The following is a 17003-nucleotide window of genomic DNA, read 5'->3' on the forward strand; positions in this document are numbered from 1 at the left end:
ACGAGTGGAGGACAGAGGAGCCTCTTAAAGAAGAAGTTACAGGTCTGTGAGAGCCAGAAATCTTTCTTGTTTGTAGGTGACCAAATACTTATTTTCCACCATAATTTGCAAATAAATTCATAAAAAATCATACAATGTGATTTTCTGGATTTTTTTCTTCTCATTTTGTCTGTCATAGTTGAAGTGTACCTATGATGAAAATTACAGACCTCTCTCATCTTTTTAAGTGGGAGAACTTGCACAATTGGTGGCTGACTAAATACTTTTTTGCCCCACTGTATATAAAAAAGTGTGTGGACACTCCTTCAAATTAGTGGATTTGGCTATTTCAGCCACACCTGTTGCTGATATGTGTATAAAATCGAGTATACAGCCATGCAATCTCCATAGACAAACATTGGTAGTGGAATGGCCGTACTGAAGAGGTCAGTGACTTTCAACGTAGCACTGTCATAGGATACCACCTTTCCAACAAGTCAGTTTGTCAAATTTCTTCCTTGCTAGAGCTGCCCTGGTCAACTGTAAGTGCTGTTATTGTGAAGTGGAAACGTCTAGGAGCAACAAGGGTTCAGCCGCGAAGTGGTAGGCCACACAAGCTCACAGAACGGGACCGCCAAGTGCTGAAGCGCGTTGCGCGTAAAAGTCATATGTCCTCGGTTGCAACACTCACTACCGGGTTCCAAACTGCCTCTGGAAGCAACGTCAGCACAAGAACTGTTCGTCGGGAGCTTCATGAAATGGGTTTCCATGGCTGAGCAGCTGCACACAAGCATAAGATCACCATGCTCAATGCCAAGCGTCGACTGGAGTGGTGTAAAGCTCACCGCCATTGTCCTCTGGAGCAGTGGAAACGTATTCTCTGTGATGAATAATGCTTCACCATCTGACAGTCCAATGGACGAATCTGGGAATCTGCCCGAATGCTTAGTGCCAACTGTAACTTTGGAATAATGAGGAGGAATAATGATCTGGGGCTTTTTTTAATGGTTCGGGCAAGGCCCCTTACTTCCAAAGAAAATAAATCTTAACACTACAGCATACAATGACATTTTAGATGATTCTGTGCTTCCAACTTTGTGGCCACAGTTTGAGATAGGCCCTTTCCTGTTAGAGCATGACAATGCCCCCGTGCACAAAGCGAGATCCATACAGAAATAGTTTGTTGAGATCGGTGTGGAAGAACTTGACTGGCATGCACAGAGCCCTGTCCTCAACCCCATTGAAAGCCTTTGGGATGAATTTGAACGCCGACTACGAGCCAGGCCTAATAGCCCAACTTCAGTGCCAGACCTCACTAACGCTCTTGTGGCTGAATGGAAGCAAGTCCCCACAACAATGTTCCAACATCTAGAGGAAAGCCTTTCCAGAAGAGTGGAGGCTTTTATAACAGCAAAGGGGGGACCAACTCCATATTAATGCCAATGATTTTGGAATGAGATGTTCGACGAGCTGGTGGCCACATAATTTTGGTCATGTAGAGTATAACCTCCGACATACACCTGTACTATATAACCTCCAAGAGAAAGCATTTAAATGAAAACGTAAGATTTAATGATTTTCTTTGTTTTTACCTTTCAGACTTGTAGTTGGTGCCAGCTGTATCCTTTTGACTGCGCGTGAACATGAGTCACTTGTTAGACTGTGTAGTGTCAGTGAGTTGTTGTGGAGTATGGTACTTCCCTGGCTCTAATGTTGAAGTCAAAAAGTGGTGAATTGCAGTTCGTGGTGACCCCTTCTTCCTAGACTGGGGTCACCTCACAGTCTATCTCTGCCTGTTATGCTCTGGTTTCTCAGCGGTCAAATGTGCTTTAACTAAAGATAGGCGAGGTTCCTCTATGAGAGCGTTTGTGTTGTGTTTTCCTGAACACTGGTATGAAGATGTGGCCCTGGAGTGTGCTGGCTTCCTGACCGGTATTGGGCTGGACACCACAGTCATGGTGCGCAGCATCCCCCTCCGAGGCTTTGATCAGGTACTGCTGCTCTTAAGGCATTTTTTTTAATAGATTGTACACTATTTGAAATACATGTATTTCTTCATACATGTTTATTATACATTTCTGTCTGTTGGTCAAACTGTAGCCACAATTCAGGTTTTAGAGATATGTAGGAAGGTAAAGTATAATATCACTGTTCTTTTATATATGTATTTTGTTGTCTTCTGATGATATTGGGTGCTTTACTCTACCAATATAAGTTTGGAATAATACTTCTCCCAATTTGGTGTGCTGGAAAGGTGACTTTGGGCTGTCAACAACCTACAATGATTTCCCTCTTGTGTGTGCTGCAGCAAATGGCAGGGCTAGTGACAGACTACATGGAGGCCTATGGCACCAAGTTCTCCTGGAGGAGTGTCCCTAAGAGCGTGGACAAGCTGTCCTCTGGGGCGCTGCAGGTGACCTGGACAGACGAACAGACAGGAAAGGACCAACGGGACACCTTTGACTCTGTGCTCTGGGCCGTAGGTGAGTGTGTCTGAGGAGGAAGATATACTCAGCAAAAAAATTAATGTCTCCTCACTGTCAACGGTGTTTATTTTCAGCAAACTTAACATGTGTAAATATTTGTAAGAACATAACAAGATTCAACAACTGAGACATAAACTGAACAAGTTCCACAGACATGTGACTAACATAAATTGAATAATGTGTCCCTTAACAAAGGGGGGGTCAAAATCAAAAGTAACAGTCAGTGTCTGGTGTGGCCACCAGCTGCATTAAATACTGCAGTGCATCTGCTTCTCATGGACTGCACCAGATTTGTCAGTTCTTGCTGTGAGATGTTACCCCACTTTTACATCAAGGCACCTGCAAGTTCCCGGACATTTCAGGGGGGAAAGGCCCTAGCCCTCACCCTCCGATCCAACAGGTCCCAGGCGTGCTAAATAGGATTGAGATCTGGGCTCTTTGCTGGCCATGGCAGAACACTGACATTCCTGTCTTGCAGGAAATCACGCACAGAACGAGCAGTATGGCTGGTGCCATTGTCATGCTGGAGGGTCAAGTCAGGATGAGCCTGCAGGAAGGGTACCACATGAGGGAAGAGGATGTCTTCCCTGTAACGCACAGCATTGAGATTGCCTGCAATGACAACAAGCTCAGTCCGATGATGCTGTGACACATCGCCCCAGATCATGACGGACCCTCTGCCTCCAAATCGACTCCCTGCCAGAGTACAGGCCTCGGTGTAACGCTCATTCCTTCGACGATAAACGCAAATTTGACCATCACCCCTGGTGAGACAAAACCGCGACTCGTGAGTGAAAAGCACTTTTTGCCAGTCCTGTCTGGTCCAGCGACAGTGGGTTGTTGCCGGTGATGTCTGGTGAGGACCTGCCTTACAACAGGCCTACAAGCCCTCAGTCCAGCCTCTCTCAGCTTATTCCGGACAGTCTGAGCACTGTTGGAGGGATTGTGCGTTCCTGGTGTAACTCGGGCAGTTGTTGTTGCCATCCTGTACCTGTCCCGCAGGTGTGATGTTCAGATGTTCCAATCCTGTGCAGGTGTTGTTACACGTGGTCTGCCACTGCGAGGATGATCAGCTGTCCGTCCTGTCTCCCTGTAGCGCTCTCTTAGGCGTCTCACAGTACGGACATTGCAATGTATTGCCCTGGCCACATCTGCATGCCTCCTTGCAGCATGCATAAGGCACGTTCACGCAGATGAGCAGGGACCCTGGGCATCTTTCTTTTAGTGTTTTTCAGTCAGTAGAAAGGCCTCTTTAGTGTCCTAAGTTTTCAGAACTGTGACCTTAATTGCCTACCGTCTGTAAGCTGTTAGTGTCTTAACGACCATTCCACAGGTACATGTTCATTAATTGTTTATGGTTCATTGAACAAGAATGAGAAACAGTGTTTAAACCCTTTACAATGAAGGTCTGTGAAGATATTTGGATTTTTACAAATTATCTTTGAAAGACAGGGTCCTGAAAAAGGGACGTTTCTTTTTTTTGCTGAGTTGTCACACAAATGACTACATTAGGGTACTAAGTCCCTACTATTTTAGCAGTAGCTGCAATCACGTGTGTTAAGTAGGCCACATAACATACAACTGGCTTCGCAACGACGTATCCTGAGATACTGTATCAGTGGAACTACTCGTCGTCCTCCCTTTCCATTTCTTTTATTGCCATCCACAATAGAGTGCAGTGTCAGCAGACTGAGAGGGTATCAAGCTGAAAAACAAGGTAATAAAGCGTGAGGGATGGAACCACCAGGGGAAGTGTTAATCACACAGCCCAGCGCTGGGTCCTGCTCCTGGGTTCTGGCTGAGGGGAGCAGGATGCACCCAGGCGCGGGGGGTCACTGCATTCCCTCCTTTGTTCTCCCACTCTGCTCTGGGCTTTCCTGCCCGCCGTGCCAGCCCTGAGGAAACCAGGCTGGCTGGTCGCACCATCTCATCCACCCCGCAGCATCTGCACGGCAAGGCCCTGTCTGTCTGCAGCTCTGCGCACCCAACAGACCTCTCTCTCTCTCGCGCGCCACAGTCCTTTTCTCTCTTTATCACACCATGTAATTTCTCTCATTCCGCCAACCAGCACAATGGAGGGAACTTCCGCCTGGCTGCCCAGCCAATGTTTATTTGTGTTGAGACGGTCCCAAAGACGACGCGCTTCCCAAAACCTGACCTCACGCCACGCCGAGTCCCAGCAGTGTGTGACTCTGCAGTACCAGCCGGGAGAGGCTAGGGCGGGTGTCTCTCTCTCTGCCTGTGCGTGTGACAGGGACCAGGATATGGGTGACATTTAGGCAGAGATTATGTTCTTCCCGCCCTGGCAGATTGCAGCTCTCGGAGAGCTGGGGTTCTCACAATGTGAACATCAAGGCAAAGTGTCTGTTCTGTCGAGTCACTGCACTCAAAACACCCAGACCTTGAGACTAATGGAAAATTGGCAGCACAAACTATATTTTTCACTGAGTTGTTATATTTTGGTGGATAGACATTCTTCATGGTTGAGATGGTGCAGACAGTGCAGGTCTCATCCTCACATGCACTCTCACCCAGCAGGGGGTAAAGGTTTCCCCAGTGTATGTGGGTTATTGGTTGTAGGAGGAATATGACATTATACTTACCTGATTGCTAGCTTACATTACTACCTTACTGTGTAGGCTATAGTGTGCAGGCTTTACCCTGGTGTTGTCGTGCAGGACAGTGAGGACATCCACTTCTGGGCCTCTCCTTTTGAAGTGTGTGTGTCTGACTGTGGGAGTTATGAGTGGGCCTCTCGCCACTTCCCCAATGTGCCCTTTACACTACAGGTCAGACTGGGTCTGTGCCCTCAGTGGAGCTGTAAAAGACTGTGGGTATGTCCCGATTCTCCACCCTTTTCTCAAAGAGTGCACTTGCATATTTCCTGTCATGGATTTAACAATGGTGGAATCTCCCTCGAGCCAATAGTTACAATTGCATTGATTAATGCTTGTAAATCAGTGATGGAAAGTGTGCAAGTGCACACTTCGGGAGAAGGGTGGAGAATCAGGACTCAGTGAACTACTCATAGGGAGGAATAGGAGGATGGTGTTGGTGGGGATTGTCTGATCCAGTCCTGTAGCTATGGCTGCTTCTCCATGATCATCCTTCTCAAGGCCTGCCCTTCCTCAGGACCGCACCCAAGGCCAGGTGGCCAACAACACAGAGGAGGAAACAGCATATTTCCTCTGGGTGTACAACATCACGCTTCCCTCCCACCTATTTGTGTTACCCCAACCCCTTTCCTCTCAGATTTTGAGAGGGACACCAAAAGAGGGTGAAGTTTGTGTGATGCGTATGTCTCCATATGAACTTAAATGGTTGGATGTGACGCCTCTCTGAGAGAAGCCTACTCCCCATACTCAGAAAAGTCTCTCTGAGCCAAAGTGCGGATCCTGATACAATCATATCTCTTATGGTCATTTTAGGCCTTTAATATGCTGCCTTCTCAGAAAACTATTTTTGGAGACAAAATAATCTATTTCCCAAAAATGCAGTCTTATTTTTTTTCTCTCGTCTATGTTCACTTGATTGATCTAAAAAGCTGCCATGTAGGCCTAGTTGGTCTCAAGTCGTGCCAGGAAGCTTGTTGTGGCTAATTAGCTGTTGGGTCTTGAGATTTCCTCTGTGTGTTACAACAGTCTTTTTTCAGCGTAGGCCTATCAGGCCTGCCTGTCATTGGCTGTCATTACCCCTGTGTGTGGCTCCACACTCACTGAAGGCTCTTATCAGCAGAACCTCTTGTTGTTGTGTCCACGCCACACAATGGAACAGTGGCACTCCAACAGTCTCCAATCCTAGATGGAGAAACCCAGTTAAGCAGGAAAGGCAAGCCGTGAGTGGCTGTAGTAGCCGAGTCTATACACAGCGAGAACAGAGTAGATACTATAGGATAGTCCTCCTGACTCCTGGTAGAAATGAGCTGTGGTTTGGTAGGGTTTGGCAAGACCTAAGAACCGACTTTTTGTCAACACAACTCATGCTAGAATGTCCATCTATGCACTGTCTCTTAGCAAGGTATGTATGCAGTGTGCTCTCCCACTGGTGTGTGTCATGAAAGGCAGTCATGACAGGTAGAGATCCCTGTGTTAGACCTAATCTGCATAGTTGAACACTGGTGGCTCTGCATGGTCCTGCTAGACTAGCCTAGTTCAAGAAAACCGCTGCTTTGAGCCTTACTGCCTGTCTCTCTACCACCCGTGCTGCAGTAATGGACAGGTCCCTCGGCCCTCCCAGTCCCTGGTCTGGCTGCAGCGGAGGAAGTTGTTCCTCGGCTCCAGCCAGGAAAAGGGTCTTGGGGGGGTTTGTTATTCTTGTTGTCCGATAGCATCTACGCTGTACGTGGGTACCTCTAGGCCCTGCCGAGAAGCGGGGTTATTGTGTTACCCAGGCAGGGAGTGAGAACGTGGGGAGGAGAGGGGGAAGACGAGGGAGGCAGAGAGCCTCGACCAGGTCCCGGGGTGCTTGGTGCTCACCATCGCCATGGAGATGGGGCGACGAGATGGGCAAGCGTTGACAGCATCAGTCAACCGTACCCCAGGAAGTGGCAGAATTGACAACCAGTGCCCCAGGTGGCTGACGGGATGCCTTCCCTGCCAAAAGACAAGCTTCCATCGCTCCCCATCTCCTCCTCCTCCTCCCAGCTGTGAGGATGTTTTTTCTTCTACTAGCTGGATAAGATTTGCCTTTCTTTCTGTTGGTTGGAGAGTCTTAGGACATGCCTTTAACTTATACCCTTAGCGTGCCAACTCAATGGTATGTGTTATGAACATTGAGCAGCAGTTTTTTTTTTCTAAGAATCTTAAGATTCCCGTAACCTCCCCTCTCTCTCTCTCAATGTGTAACATAATATTGAGTTTCCGACTGTGTTTTCCTCCATTTTGACCATAGGCAGAGCCCCTGAAACCAAAACTCTCGGCCTGGAGAAAGTTGGCGTTAAGCTCAACAAAGAGTCGGGGAAAATACTTGTGGCTGCTGACGAATCCACATCTGTGCCGAACATCTACGCTTTCGGCGATATCGGCGAGGTAGGTGTTGATCATGTCCGTCATCCTCTGTGTACCCACCCAGCCTTAAAACACCAACGTGAACCTCTCCAGGAATGTATGGAAGACTGAAAAGAATAGTCCTACCAAGGTGACGCTTTATACAAGAAACCATTTGGTGTGCAAAAAGTTGAAGTGATACCGTAGTTCACTGGGCACCATCAAATTTCATCATTTTAGATGTTGCCTATCTTTCCAATTCATTTGATATTGAAGCATATGGCTGGAGATACACAGCAGATGGCGTGGGACAAGGACTCCTCTCAAACTGCTGCTCTATCACAATACTCTTTCTACATGTATCAAATGTCAGTCCTGTCTTTTTAATGTGGCCAGCTGTGGATTTCCTAACTTCCACAGGCCTCTTCAGACAGTTAGATTGACACAAGCGTTTGATGAGTCACTCTTAGCCCTGATGCCTGTCATCTTTTCACATACTGGGAGACTTTTTAAAAGGGGGTGGATTGATATTTAAGTCTATGTCCAAACAGAGCACCTTTTTGTGTTGAGACATTGAAGAGCACCTGTGGACTGCCAAGAAATGCATTACAATGACGCAGACCCAAGTGGAGTGTAAACACAGTTACCGAAATACCACCACACACACACATATTCAGACACACACACCGCCAGCGCCGGAGGAGCTGTCTTAGAAAACAGGATGTTTAGCGGCGGTGCTAATCAAACAGGTTGCTCATGACTTAAAGGGATACTTGGGGATTTTGGCAATAAGGCCCTTTATCTACTTCCACGGAGCCTACTTGGTACCATAGACTTCCAGTCATTGCGCTAACGCTAGTTAGCATTGGCTCACGAAACTACCTCTGACTTCCTTCATACTGGACGAAGAGACATAAAAAAAGCGTTCCACAAGTTCATCCGACTCTGGGGAAAGTAGATAAAGGGCATCATTGCCAAAATCCCAAAGTATCCCTTTGTCAAGCTTTCAGGAAGAATTCACCCTGCAGCTCTGCCCCTTCCTGTATTGTTAAACTGTTGTTGTGAGTAGGCCTTTACATTTGTACCCGTATACGGGTTGAAAATGGCAGCCTTGGGCACTGATAAGCTCCTAAATTGGTACGCATTGGCAGTAGAGTAACATGCTCTACTTGACGTCAGAGCTCAGTGTCTCCGCTTCACAGCGCTGTATGGGTTTTGACTGACAGCCGTTCGGAACATGAGCACCGCTCGCGACAAGAAGTTACTCTCATCCCTCCTGCTAATTGTGCAACTTTTGCAAATGTTTTGTCGTCTGAGTGAGGGGAACGCTGTAAATTACGAGGACTCACTGTATTTTGAAAGATGACATGTTCAGGATTACAATAAATACCGCTTTGATGTCATACAAGCAAACCAAACACCCTTGAGTCCAAATGTGCAATTACCACGAGTGGAAGGGGTTAACAGTCAGTTGGGTCGAGTGGGGAAATTTTTTAAGGATACAAAAGCAATGTTTGTTTTTCAGTGTGCAAGGCAGTTAAGAAACCTTTATTAGTCAATGCCATTGTCATGGATGTGTGTTCAAGCCAGAGGCTACAGGTTAGTCTACACAGTAACTCACAGGCACAACTGTCCCCTCTCTCTCTCCCTCCCTAAATAGCCAAAGGGCCTGTGTTAAGGAGGTGCACTCTGTGTGTGCGTAGCCTGCATGCATACATTTAAGCACATATGCATGCATACGCACTTTGTCGGCTTCCCTCTGTCTACTTCTCTCTCTCTTTATCTGTCTGTCTGTCTCACCGTTTTCTCATGTCACTCATTAGCGTTGTTCTGTGTTTCCAGGGTCGTCCTGAGTTGACCCCCACAGCCATTAAGGCAGGGAAGCTCCTCGCCCGCAGGCTCGCAGGCCAGACCAATGAGCTAATGAACTACGACAACGTGAGTAGACACACACACCAAACACACACACTACTCCTATGCTCCCCCCCCCCCCCCCCCATCTCTCTACAGCTTGTCTGTATGTGGCCTTTGATGTCTTTGTTTTCTGCTTCTGTTTTAAGTGTTAAATCAGCTCCACTTCTGTGTATTTCGGTTTTAATGCCTCGTCGTTGTTTTCCCTGGATTATGCAGCCTGGTCTGACTCATGGGGTTTTAATGGGGACACACTGCACTTCTGCACCTCTTCCAAATTTTAATTCCTAAACCATTCGTAGTGATACTTATTGCTTAAATGCGTATTGTTTGTCCTCTAGTTTCGTCTTTGTTCCTTTTTTGTGGTCTTTTGTAGCATTGTTATATGACCACTTTATTTTACTCCCAATGGTAGGAGATACAGTAGATTAGATTACCACTTTATTTTACTCCCAATTGTGGGAGATGGAGTAGGTGATGTGACCAGCCTGTAGTATGGGTCTGCCTATCTACAGTATCCTGCTATAACATTACTTTGTTTTCCTTGCCTTGTTTCTTGTATCCTTGATTTTCTGTCTGTCCGGTTGCCACCCCACTGGAGAATTGCTGTGTGGCCTGTCTATCCTCATGTACCATGATGTAACAAGACTTTATGTGCCTTCTGATTGGTTGTGTCCCTAGGTTGCCACCACAGTGTTCACCCCTCTGGAGTATGGCTGTGTGGGCCTGTCAGAGGAGGAGGCTGAGAGCAGACATGGGAAGGACTCCATAGAGGTACAGTAGACCTAATCCTAAACCACTAACATTATAGCTAGCTGATTTTCTAACTGAATGGAGGTATGCTGGGAAAGCTTTCAGTTCTTAAAGGATTGTGAATCCTGGTGGGCCTCTGTCTACTGCTTTATACATTTGTGAAATAGAAAGTGGTGTGATTGCGTGTGTGTATGATTGCGTGCGTGCCTCTCGCTCCGTGTGTGTGTGTGTGTGTGTGTACAGAGTGCCTCTCACTCCGTGTGTGTGTGTGTGTGTGTACAGAGTGCCTCTCACTCCGTGTGTGTGTGTGTGTACAGAGTGCCTCTCGCTCCGTGTGTGTGCACAGTGCCAGCTGCTAACACCTGCGCCCAGAGCGCCCCGGCTTGTTGTAGAGCGAGGTGTAGCTCCGCTGTGTGATTGACAGGTGAGCAGAGGGCCTGATTGACGTGTGTATCAGGTGCTGACAGGCGTTGTGTGATCTAAAGCGCCACGGCGGGAGAGGTGCACCATGGGTCCTGACAGCTGCCTGTGTGCATGGCCCGGCCGGTGACTTGTGTCGGCACGTTCGCTGGCTCCATATAAAACACACGCGGTGAAACCAGGGTCTGAGATGTACCTTCTTTTTTTTTATCGAGCAAAGTGTTGTGAGAACAGTTTTGTAATACCAGATTCATAGTGAACGATCTGAGATCCAGGGCCTACCTTTCACACGAGCAAGTATTGTAAAATCCTATACGTTGTTGGTGGACTAATGGTCAAGTTCTGTTGTCCTCTGTCTAGGTGTACCATGCCTTCTACAAGCCTCTGGAGTTCACTGTGGCTGAGAGAGATGCCAGCCAGTGTTACATAAAGGTCAGAACAAGCCCTCATAGTAGGGTTGCAAAATTCCTAGGTATTCCATAAATCCCGGTTGGAGGATTCCTGTATTTTCTGCTTATTCCCTCGTGAATCCAGGAGTTCTTCAACCAGGATTTCTGGAAAACTTGTGAATTTTGGCAAAGTTGCAACCTTACCACCTCATGTTGCATCTGAAGTGTAGCCTGGAGGTTTGGGGGGGTGTAACGTTGCTTCTCTCACTGCCTAAGGTGGTGTGTATGCGGGGTGGAGACCAGAGAATCCTCGGCCTGCACTTCACTGGCCCCAACGCTGGAGAAGTTACCCAGGGCTTTGCTATGGGCTTCCAGTAAGTCAACCACTCTGCTTGATGGAGTTAGATAGGGACTCAAAGTAGATCATACAGATGTTGTGGTTAGTTTAAGAAATTGCTATACTGCTTTTTTATTTTATTTTAGGTGTAATGTATAATTCTCATACGAACATATGTTAGATCTGTGGATTCATTCATCTAAAATGAATGGATGTCATGTACGTTGTAAACTCTACATATAGGTGAGTATATACGTGACAAGATGAGCCTTTATCAGTACAGCAGTGATATTACACTGAACAAAAATATAAACGCAACATGTAAAGTGTTGGTCCTGTGTTTCATGAACTGAAATCATTTTCCATACGAGCAAAAAGCTTATTTCTCTCAAATGTTGTGCACAAATTTGTTTACATCCCTGTTAGTGAGCATTTCTCCTTTGCCAAGATAATTAATACACCTGACAGGTGTGGCATATTAGGAAGCTGATTAAACTTTATGATCATTACACAGGTGCACCTTGTGCTGGGGACATTAGAGGCCACTCTAAAATGTGCAGTTTTGTCACACAACACAATGCCACAGATGTTTCAAGTTTTGCGGGAGCATGCAATTGGCATTGCTGAGGAGTATTTCTGTCTGTTATAAAGCCCTTTTGTGGGGAATAACTCATTATGATTGGCTGGGCCTGGCTCCCCAGTGGGTGGGCCTGGCTGCCAAGTGGGTGGGTCTATGCCCTCCTAGGCCCACCCATGGCTGCACCCCTGCCCAGTCATGTGAAATCCATAGTTTTGGGCCTAATGAATTTATTTCAATTGACTGATTTCATTAAATGAACTTTGACTCAGTAAAATCTTTGAAATTGTTCCATGTTGCGTTTTATATTTTCAGTATAGTAAGAGAAACCTAAAGATGGGAGAGTGGGTGGTGCTGTCAGGACAGGAGTCGGTTGTATGAATGAAGTCTCCGTGTCTCTGTCTCTCTCCAGGTGTGGGGCCACCCTCACTCACCTGAAGGAGACCGTGGGGATCCACCCCACTTGTGCCGAGGAGCTGACCAAAGTCAACGTCAGCAAGCGCTCAGGGCTGGATGCCACGGTTACCGGCTGCTGAGGTTAAGCACCCCCTTCTCTGAACACACCTGAGCACACGGGAAGGAACCTCCTCATAGAGACAGGGAATGTGTCCCTAATGTCACCCTCCTCCCTATGTAGTGCACTACTTTCAACCAGGGCCCATAGGGCTCTGGTCAAAAGTAGTGCACTAGAAAGGCAATATGGTCCCATTAGAGACGCGTACAGGGAGGTAATTAAAATGCATATACAGTATGTATGTGTGGCTCTGGTTGCAATACTTTCTTGTCTCCTAGCCACCTCATAACGGTCCATGTAAAACCTGTAGAAGCGCTCTCTGCTTTCCCTGACATCCCAGTTCCACTGGATTGCAGGTCTCCACTCCGTCTTATCATTGCAGGGTCCTCCAAGTCATGACTGCAATGCTATATCTAGGTAAGGCTAGATTTGTGTCAGGTTTGACTAGTGGTCACATTAACCAGGCCATGGTTACCCAATGTAGCCCCTTAATGTATGTAGTATGTCCCCTTCTCCCATTTTGAAAGCCATAAGGAGTTCTCGACCCAGGTTCGTGAAAACGTCCAGACACAAGCAGCATCCTTTAAATAAACTGGCTCATAAATCAGAATTAGGGCCCATTCCAGTTTGTTGAAAAATAACTGTATAAGAGAGAGAAAGCTGGGCAACCTAATGTTTCTGAAATATATTCAGCAAATATTGTTGTTTCTCCTCCTGTTCTTCCTGTCCATTAGTCTTGAAAGTGACACATGCGTTGCCCGGGTGACACTGATGAATGGGCCAAGGGCCGTCGCCGCGGTGACACCACCCGTTTCCCATGGACACACACAAACAGTCGGCGGGCAGGCTGTCAGTCAGAGAGGTGCAGAGCAGCACAGGGCCCAGTCTGGGCCAGAGTGCAGAGCCCTTGATTAGGCCTCCACTCATGCCAGCACTCTGCTCTCCCCCCCTCTCACCTCCCCTCAACCCCAATGCACAAAGGAATACAGTGGGACTACAATAACAACCTCTGTCAGTCTGTGTGTGGGGACGCCTTGGCCAGCAACCTCTGGCAACCCAATCCCTCTATGGGAGAGATGGAGGGAAAGAAACTGCCTGGGCCACAGTGGTGGCAGTACCAAATGCTGCCTAAAGGTGGCGGTATTGCCCTCTTATTTTCTTCGTAAAACTTGCTAGTAAAGAAATGATAGGGTAGTGAAGTCAGTGTATAATGAATAAGCCCTGGCACATTCAAGGTGCACATTGGAATATTTTAATCCTTATTTGAGATGTCTGTTATGGAATGAATGTGGAGGCCATGGAGGCATTTGTAGTGCTAACTGATAACATTGTATTTACACGGCTGGTAGTTTAGCCCACAAAGTCATCACCCTCTGAGATAAGGCCGTTTGTTTATTTCACTTAACTGCCATTATACTATTGTGATTTTTACCAGTCACGTAAATTATGTCGTACTATTTAAGTCTGCAAGCATGTCAAGCACACCATTCCACACCAGTGCACTCTTCACCCAATCATCCTTTCCTACAAGTCCTGAAAGCAGAGAACTATGCAGTGCTGGACTGAGCTGGACAGGTCCTGCAGTGCAGTTTGAGTGGAGTGGGGAACGGTGGAGCTGAGGGGAGCTAAGAGCAGGGCACCGGGCTGGTTTATTTGTGTTTGAACTCTAATCTGCCTGGCCTGATTAATGATCCTGATGAGGGGAGTGACAGTGCACTGCTCAGGATGATGGAGGGAGGGGAGAGAGGAGAGCAACAGCGCTACCAGGTTTATTTGGACCCGGGGTTGAGGGAGGGAGAGCGAGGGATGCAGCCAGACCAGGGGAAGAGGTGGAGGAGGGGGATGGAGAGGTGAAGGAGGAGGTGTAGAAGGAAGGGGCGATTCCTGTGTGCTCCGTTCAGGGACGGGGTGCTGACTGAAGGACCCTGACCCCCCGCTCGGCAGGAACAGCTTGACTCCATCACCCACTACACATGCTGAGGCCGGGACCATCCAACACACACTGCCTGGGTGTATTTAGCCAGGCAAATGAGTATATGCCTCATCTTAACGAGGCACTCAGTCCAGAGAGCAGGCTGCTGGGCTCAAGGCAAAGTTGTTGATCCCATCTAACAGTAAGTTCCTGTATTTCCTGCATGAAGCTGCCCAAACGCACAAGTCAGAATCATATTTATGACTCAGACATTAATTTGTTATTGTATTGTTTGAAATGTCTCAATTGTTGTTGATAGGCAAAAGTGCCTTGGGCTTCAATGGGAGCGCAAAATCAGCCTCAGCCTTGCAGAATGTAATGCTTAGTTCCTCACAGGGGTCAGGGTTCAACTTTCAGGTCGCCAGCTAATGATAACTTGCGCTAAAACCCACAACTGGGGAGGGCATGTCTGATGACACCTGGCGACCAACTTTAGTTACTGTAAATAGAGTAGCCTAATTCGCAATGAAGCTTTGTATTGCATTATTTATATGTAAAGAAGGAATAAAATATGAGAATGTACTGATGTCTCCCATTAAAATAATGATGTCCTCTGTTTCACTGGGCCTGCCTTTCTGTCTGTGTCTGTTGCATGGTTGTCTCCATCTGTGTGTGTCTGTGGCTCGATGATTGTTAGTTGTTAGTTAAGCTCTGCGTCGGAGGCTGTGCGGTGTAGTGCAGCCCTGTCACTCAACCCTCTGGACCAACAATGGCACAAATTCCTCTCTGTTTGTTTGGTTAAGGACCGGGCTCTCACAAACCCAGAAACTCCTTAGAATCCCCAAGCAGCTTCACCCCTGAACTGAGGCCCGTGTCACTCTGAAATCTGCCGTCAGACCGCTAGCAATGAAGTTCATTGCATGGCTCGTGAGTAATAGTGAACAGCGAAAGGCTTTGTGTTCTTTGTTTCCCTCCAAAAACGGAGGGAACTGGTTGACAAACGGGTTAAATCCAGCTTGGTAGCACACTTAGCAGAACATGTAAACATGTCAAGGTGCGTTCAGGGATATTTTCAGTCTTAATCCGGCCCATTGAAGGTTGACCGTCTTAACTGTGAGTCGTCATTCACAGGGCCATTGTGACTTTAGTCCCTGAGCCCTTACAGTCAACTCTGGGAGCGCAGACATCCACACACACCAATGACACATGCACAGCGACACACACGAAGGGTACGCAGCCCCACGGCCGGGCCCAAAGCCCTGGGAGGAAGATGAGGGTGAGGAAGGAGAAATTCCTGTCTTGTGTAAACATTTGCGGAAAAATTACGCTGGAAACAAAAAAGGCTAAAACAGGCGAGGATTATCCCTCAGAAATGAATAGGGGCCAATTATTTAACTTGGCAAGTCAGTTACGAACAAATTCTTATTTACAATGACAACCTACCCCGGCCAAACCCGGACGACGCTGGGCCAATTGTGCGCCGTCCTTTGGGACTCCCAATAACGTCCGGATGTGATACAGCCTGGATTCGAACCAGGGACTGTAGTGACGCCTCTTGCAGTGCTTTAGACCACTGCCTGGACAGGGTGAGGTGCTGCTGGAGGGTGGTACAAGGAAAAGACTTAGACTTGCTTTCGATGAGAATGACAGATCTATAACTCACATTTCTACGTACATTTGATTAGTTGCCCAGAAAGTTACATATTATAGTTTAAAGGAGAATTAGAAGGTACCCTTAGTGGTCATGAGTAGTCAAGGTGAGACTCAAACCGGTCTGTAGTATTCTGCACTGTCTGGTCTCCCAAGTTTGAGACATTTAGCTCGAAGACCCCTTGAAGAAAGTGTGGTAAGCCTAACGGTGACTGAAACAACAAATTGAACATGGGTGATGATGAACGATGGCTAGTATGAGCATGGTGATAAACTAATGTAATAAATGTCATTTCTGTTAGCTTTACACGGGGGGATATTTGGTAGTCATATTTAATATGTTGAAAAAATTCAAAAAAGAAAGAACATATCAGATTGGCGGTGATCTCTGTAGGTCCTCCATGGCTATCAAAAGCTGACAGTTTTTAATAAACTTTGTCAGCAGTATGGATCAAGAGACTTCTCACTTCACTCCCTGGCTGGAATCTCAAGGCTGTCTCCCTCAACCATTCACATCAACTGACCCGTTGAATTCCCACACTGAGTTGCAGTAGGATTGATTTGCACCCGTCTTAGCGTCTGTATTAGTTCCCAGTGGGTAGTTCTTGAATTATGGTGGCATTTGCTCATGGCATTTAATTTTTTACATATGAAAGCTGGAATTCTTAATGGTGAAATAGCTACGTCCGTTTGCGATATTACCACAACAAAGACAACAGTGAACAATGTTTTTTTTTTACTCTCGGATATCATTGCACGTGTGATAGAAGAGCACACAACTTTTTTACCAGGCTGTGTAACGCTCCTCAGCTCAGCAACATAAACAATAATGGCGGTGGGGGCAGCCAGTGGTGCTGTTTCCCCTTACTACGGATTCCGTCTTTAAATGTATTTAGGTTCACCGTCCCATTCTAATTCAACTAATATGGTAGCTTAATGACTTTTTTTTTTTTTTCCAAGACCATTATGTTAACATTGTGCCACCAGTAGGAGTAGTAACACCAATGATGGTAACGCCAATGAAAATGTTTAGGTACATTTACTGAAATGGAGACCACAAATGATCAAATGTAAGGTCATCAATCCTTTA

The 17003-nt window shown here is 46.8% G+C and overlaps 1 protein-coding gene across 2 annotated transcripts in view; it reads left to right on the top strand.

Moving 5' to 3' along the window:
• Positions 1 to 14881, top strand: part of LOC129853469 (thioredoxin reductase 2, mitochondrial-like) — a 29996-nt gene extending 15115 nt beyond the window's left edge. For both annotated transcript variants that reach the window (XM_055919553.1, XM_055919554.1), the window contains 9 exons: positions 1579 to 1598; positions 1879 to 1970; positions 2288 to 2462; positions 7356 to 7492; positions 9293 to 9388; positions 10043 to 10135; positions 10895 to 10966; positions 11200 to 11297; positions 12250 to 14881. In XM_055919553.1, coding sequence (XP_055775528.1) covers positions 1579 to 1598; positions 1879 to 1970; positions 2288 to 2462; positions 7356 to 7492; positions 9293 to 9388; positions 10043 to 10135; positions 10895 to 10966; positions 11200 to 11297; positions 12250 to 12373 — 907 coding nt within the window. In that variant the 3' untranslated portion in view covers positions 12374 to 14881. The remainder of the gene's footprint in view (positions 1 to 1578; positions 1599 to 1878; positions 1971 to 2287; positions 2463 to 7355; positions 7493 to 9292; positions 9389 to 10042; positions 10136 to 10894; positions 10967 to 11199; positions 11298 to 12249) is intronic.
• Positions 14882 to 17003: the final 2122 nt, after the last annotated feature.

Source organism: Salvelinus fontinalis, chromosome 4 (genome assembly GCF_029448725.1).
Source record: "Salvelinus fontinalis isolate EN_2023a chromosome 4, ASM2944872v1, whole genome shotgun sequence".
Taxonomy (NCBI): Eukaryota; Metazoa; Chordata; class Actinopteri; order Salmoniformes; family Salmonidae; genus Salvelinus; species Salvelinus fontinalis.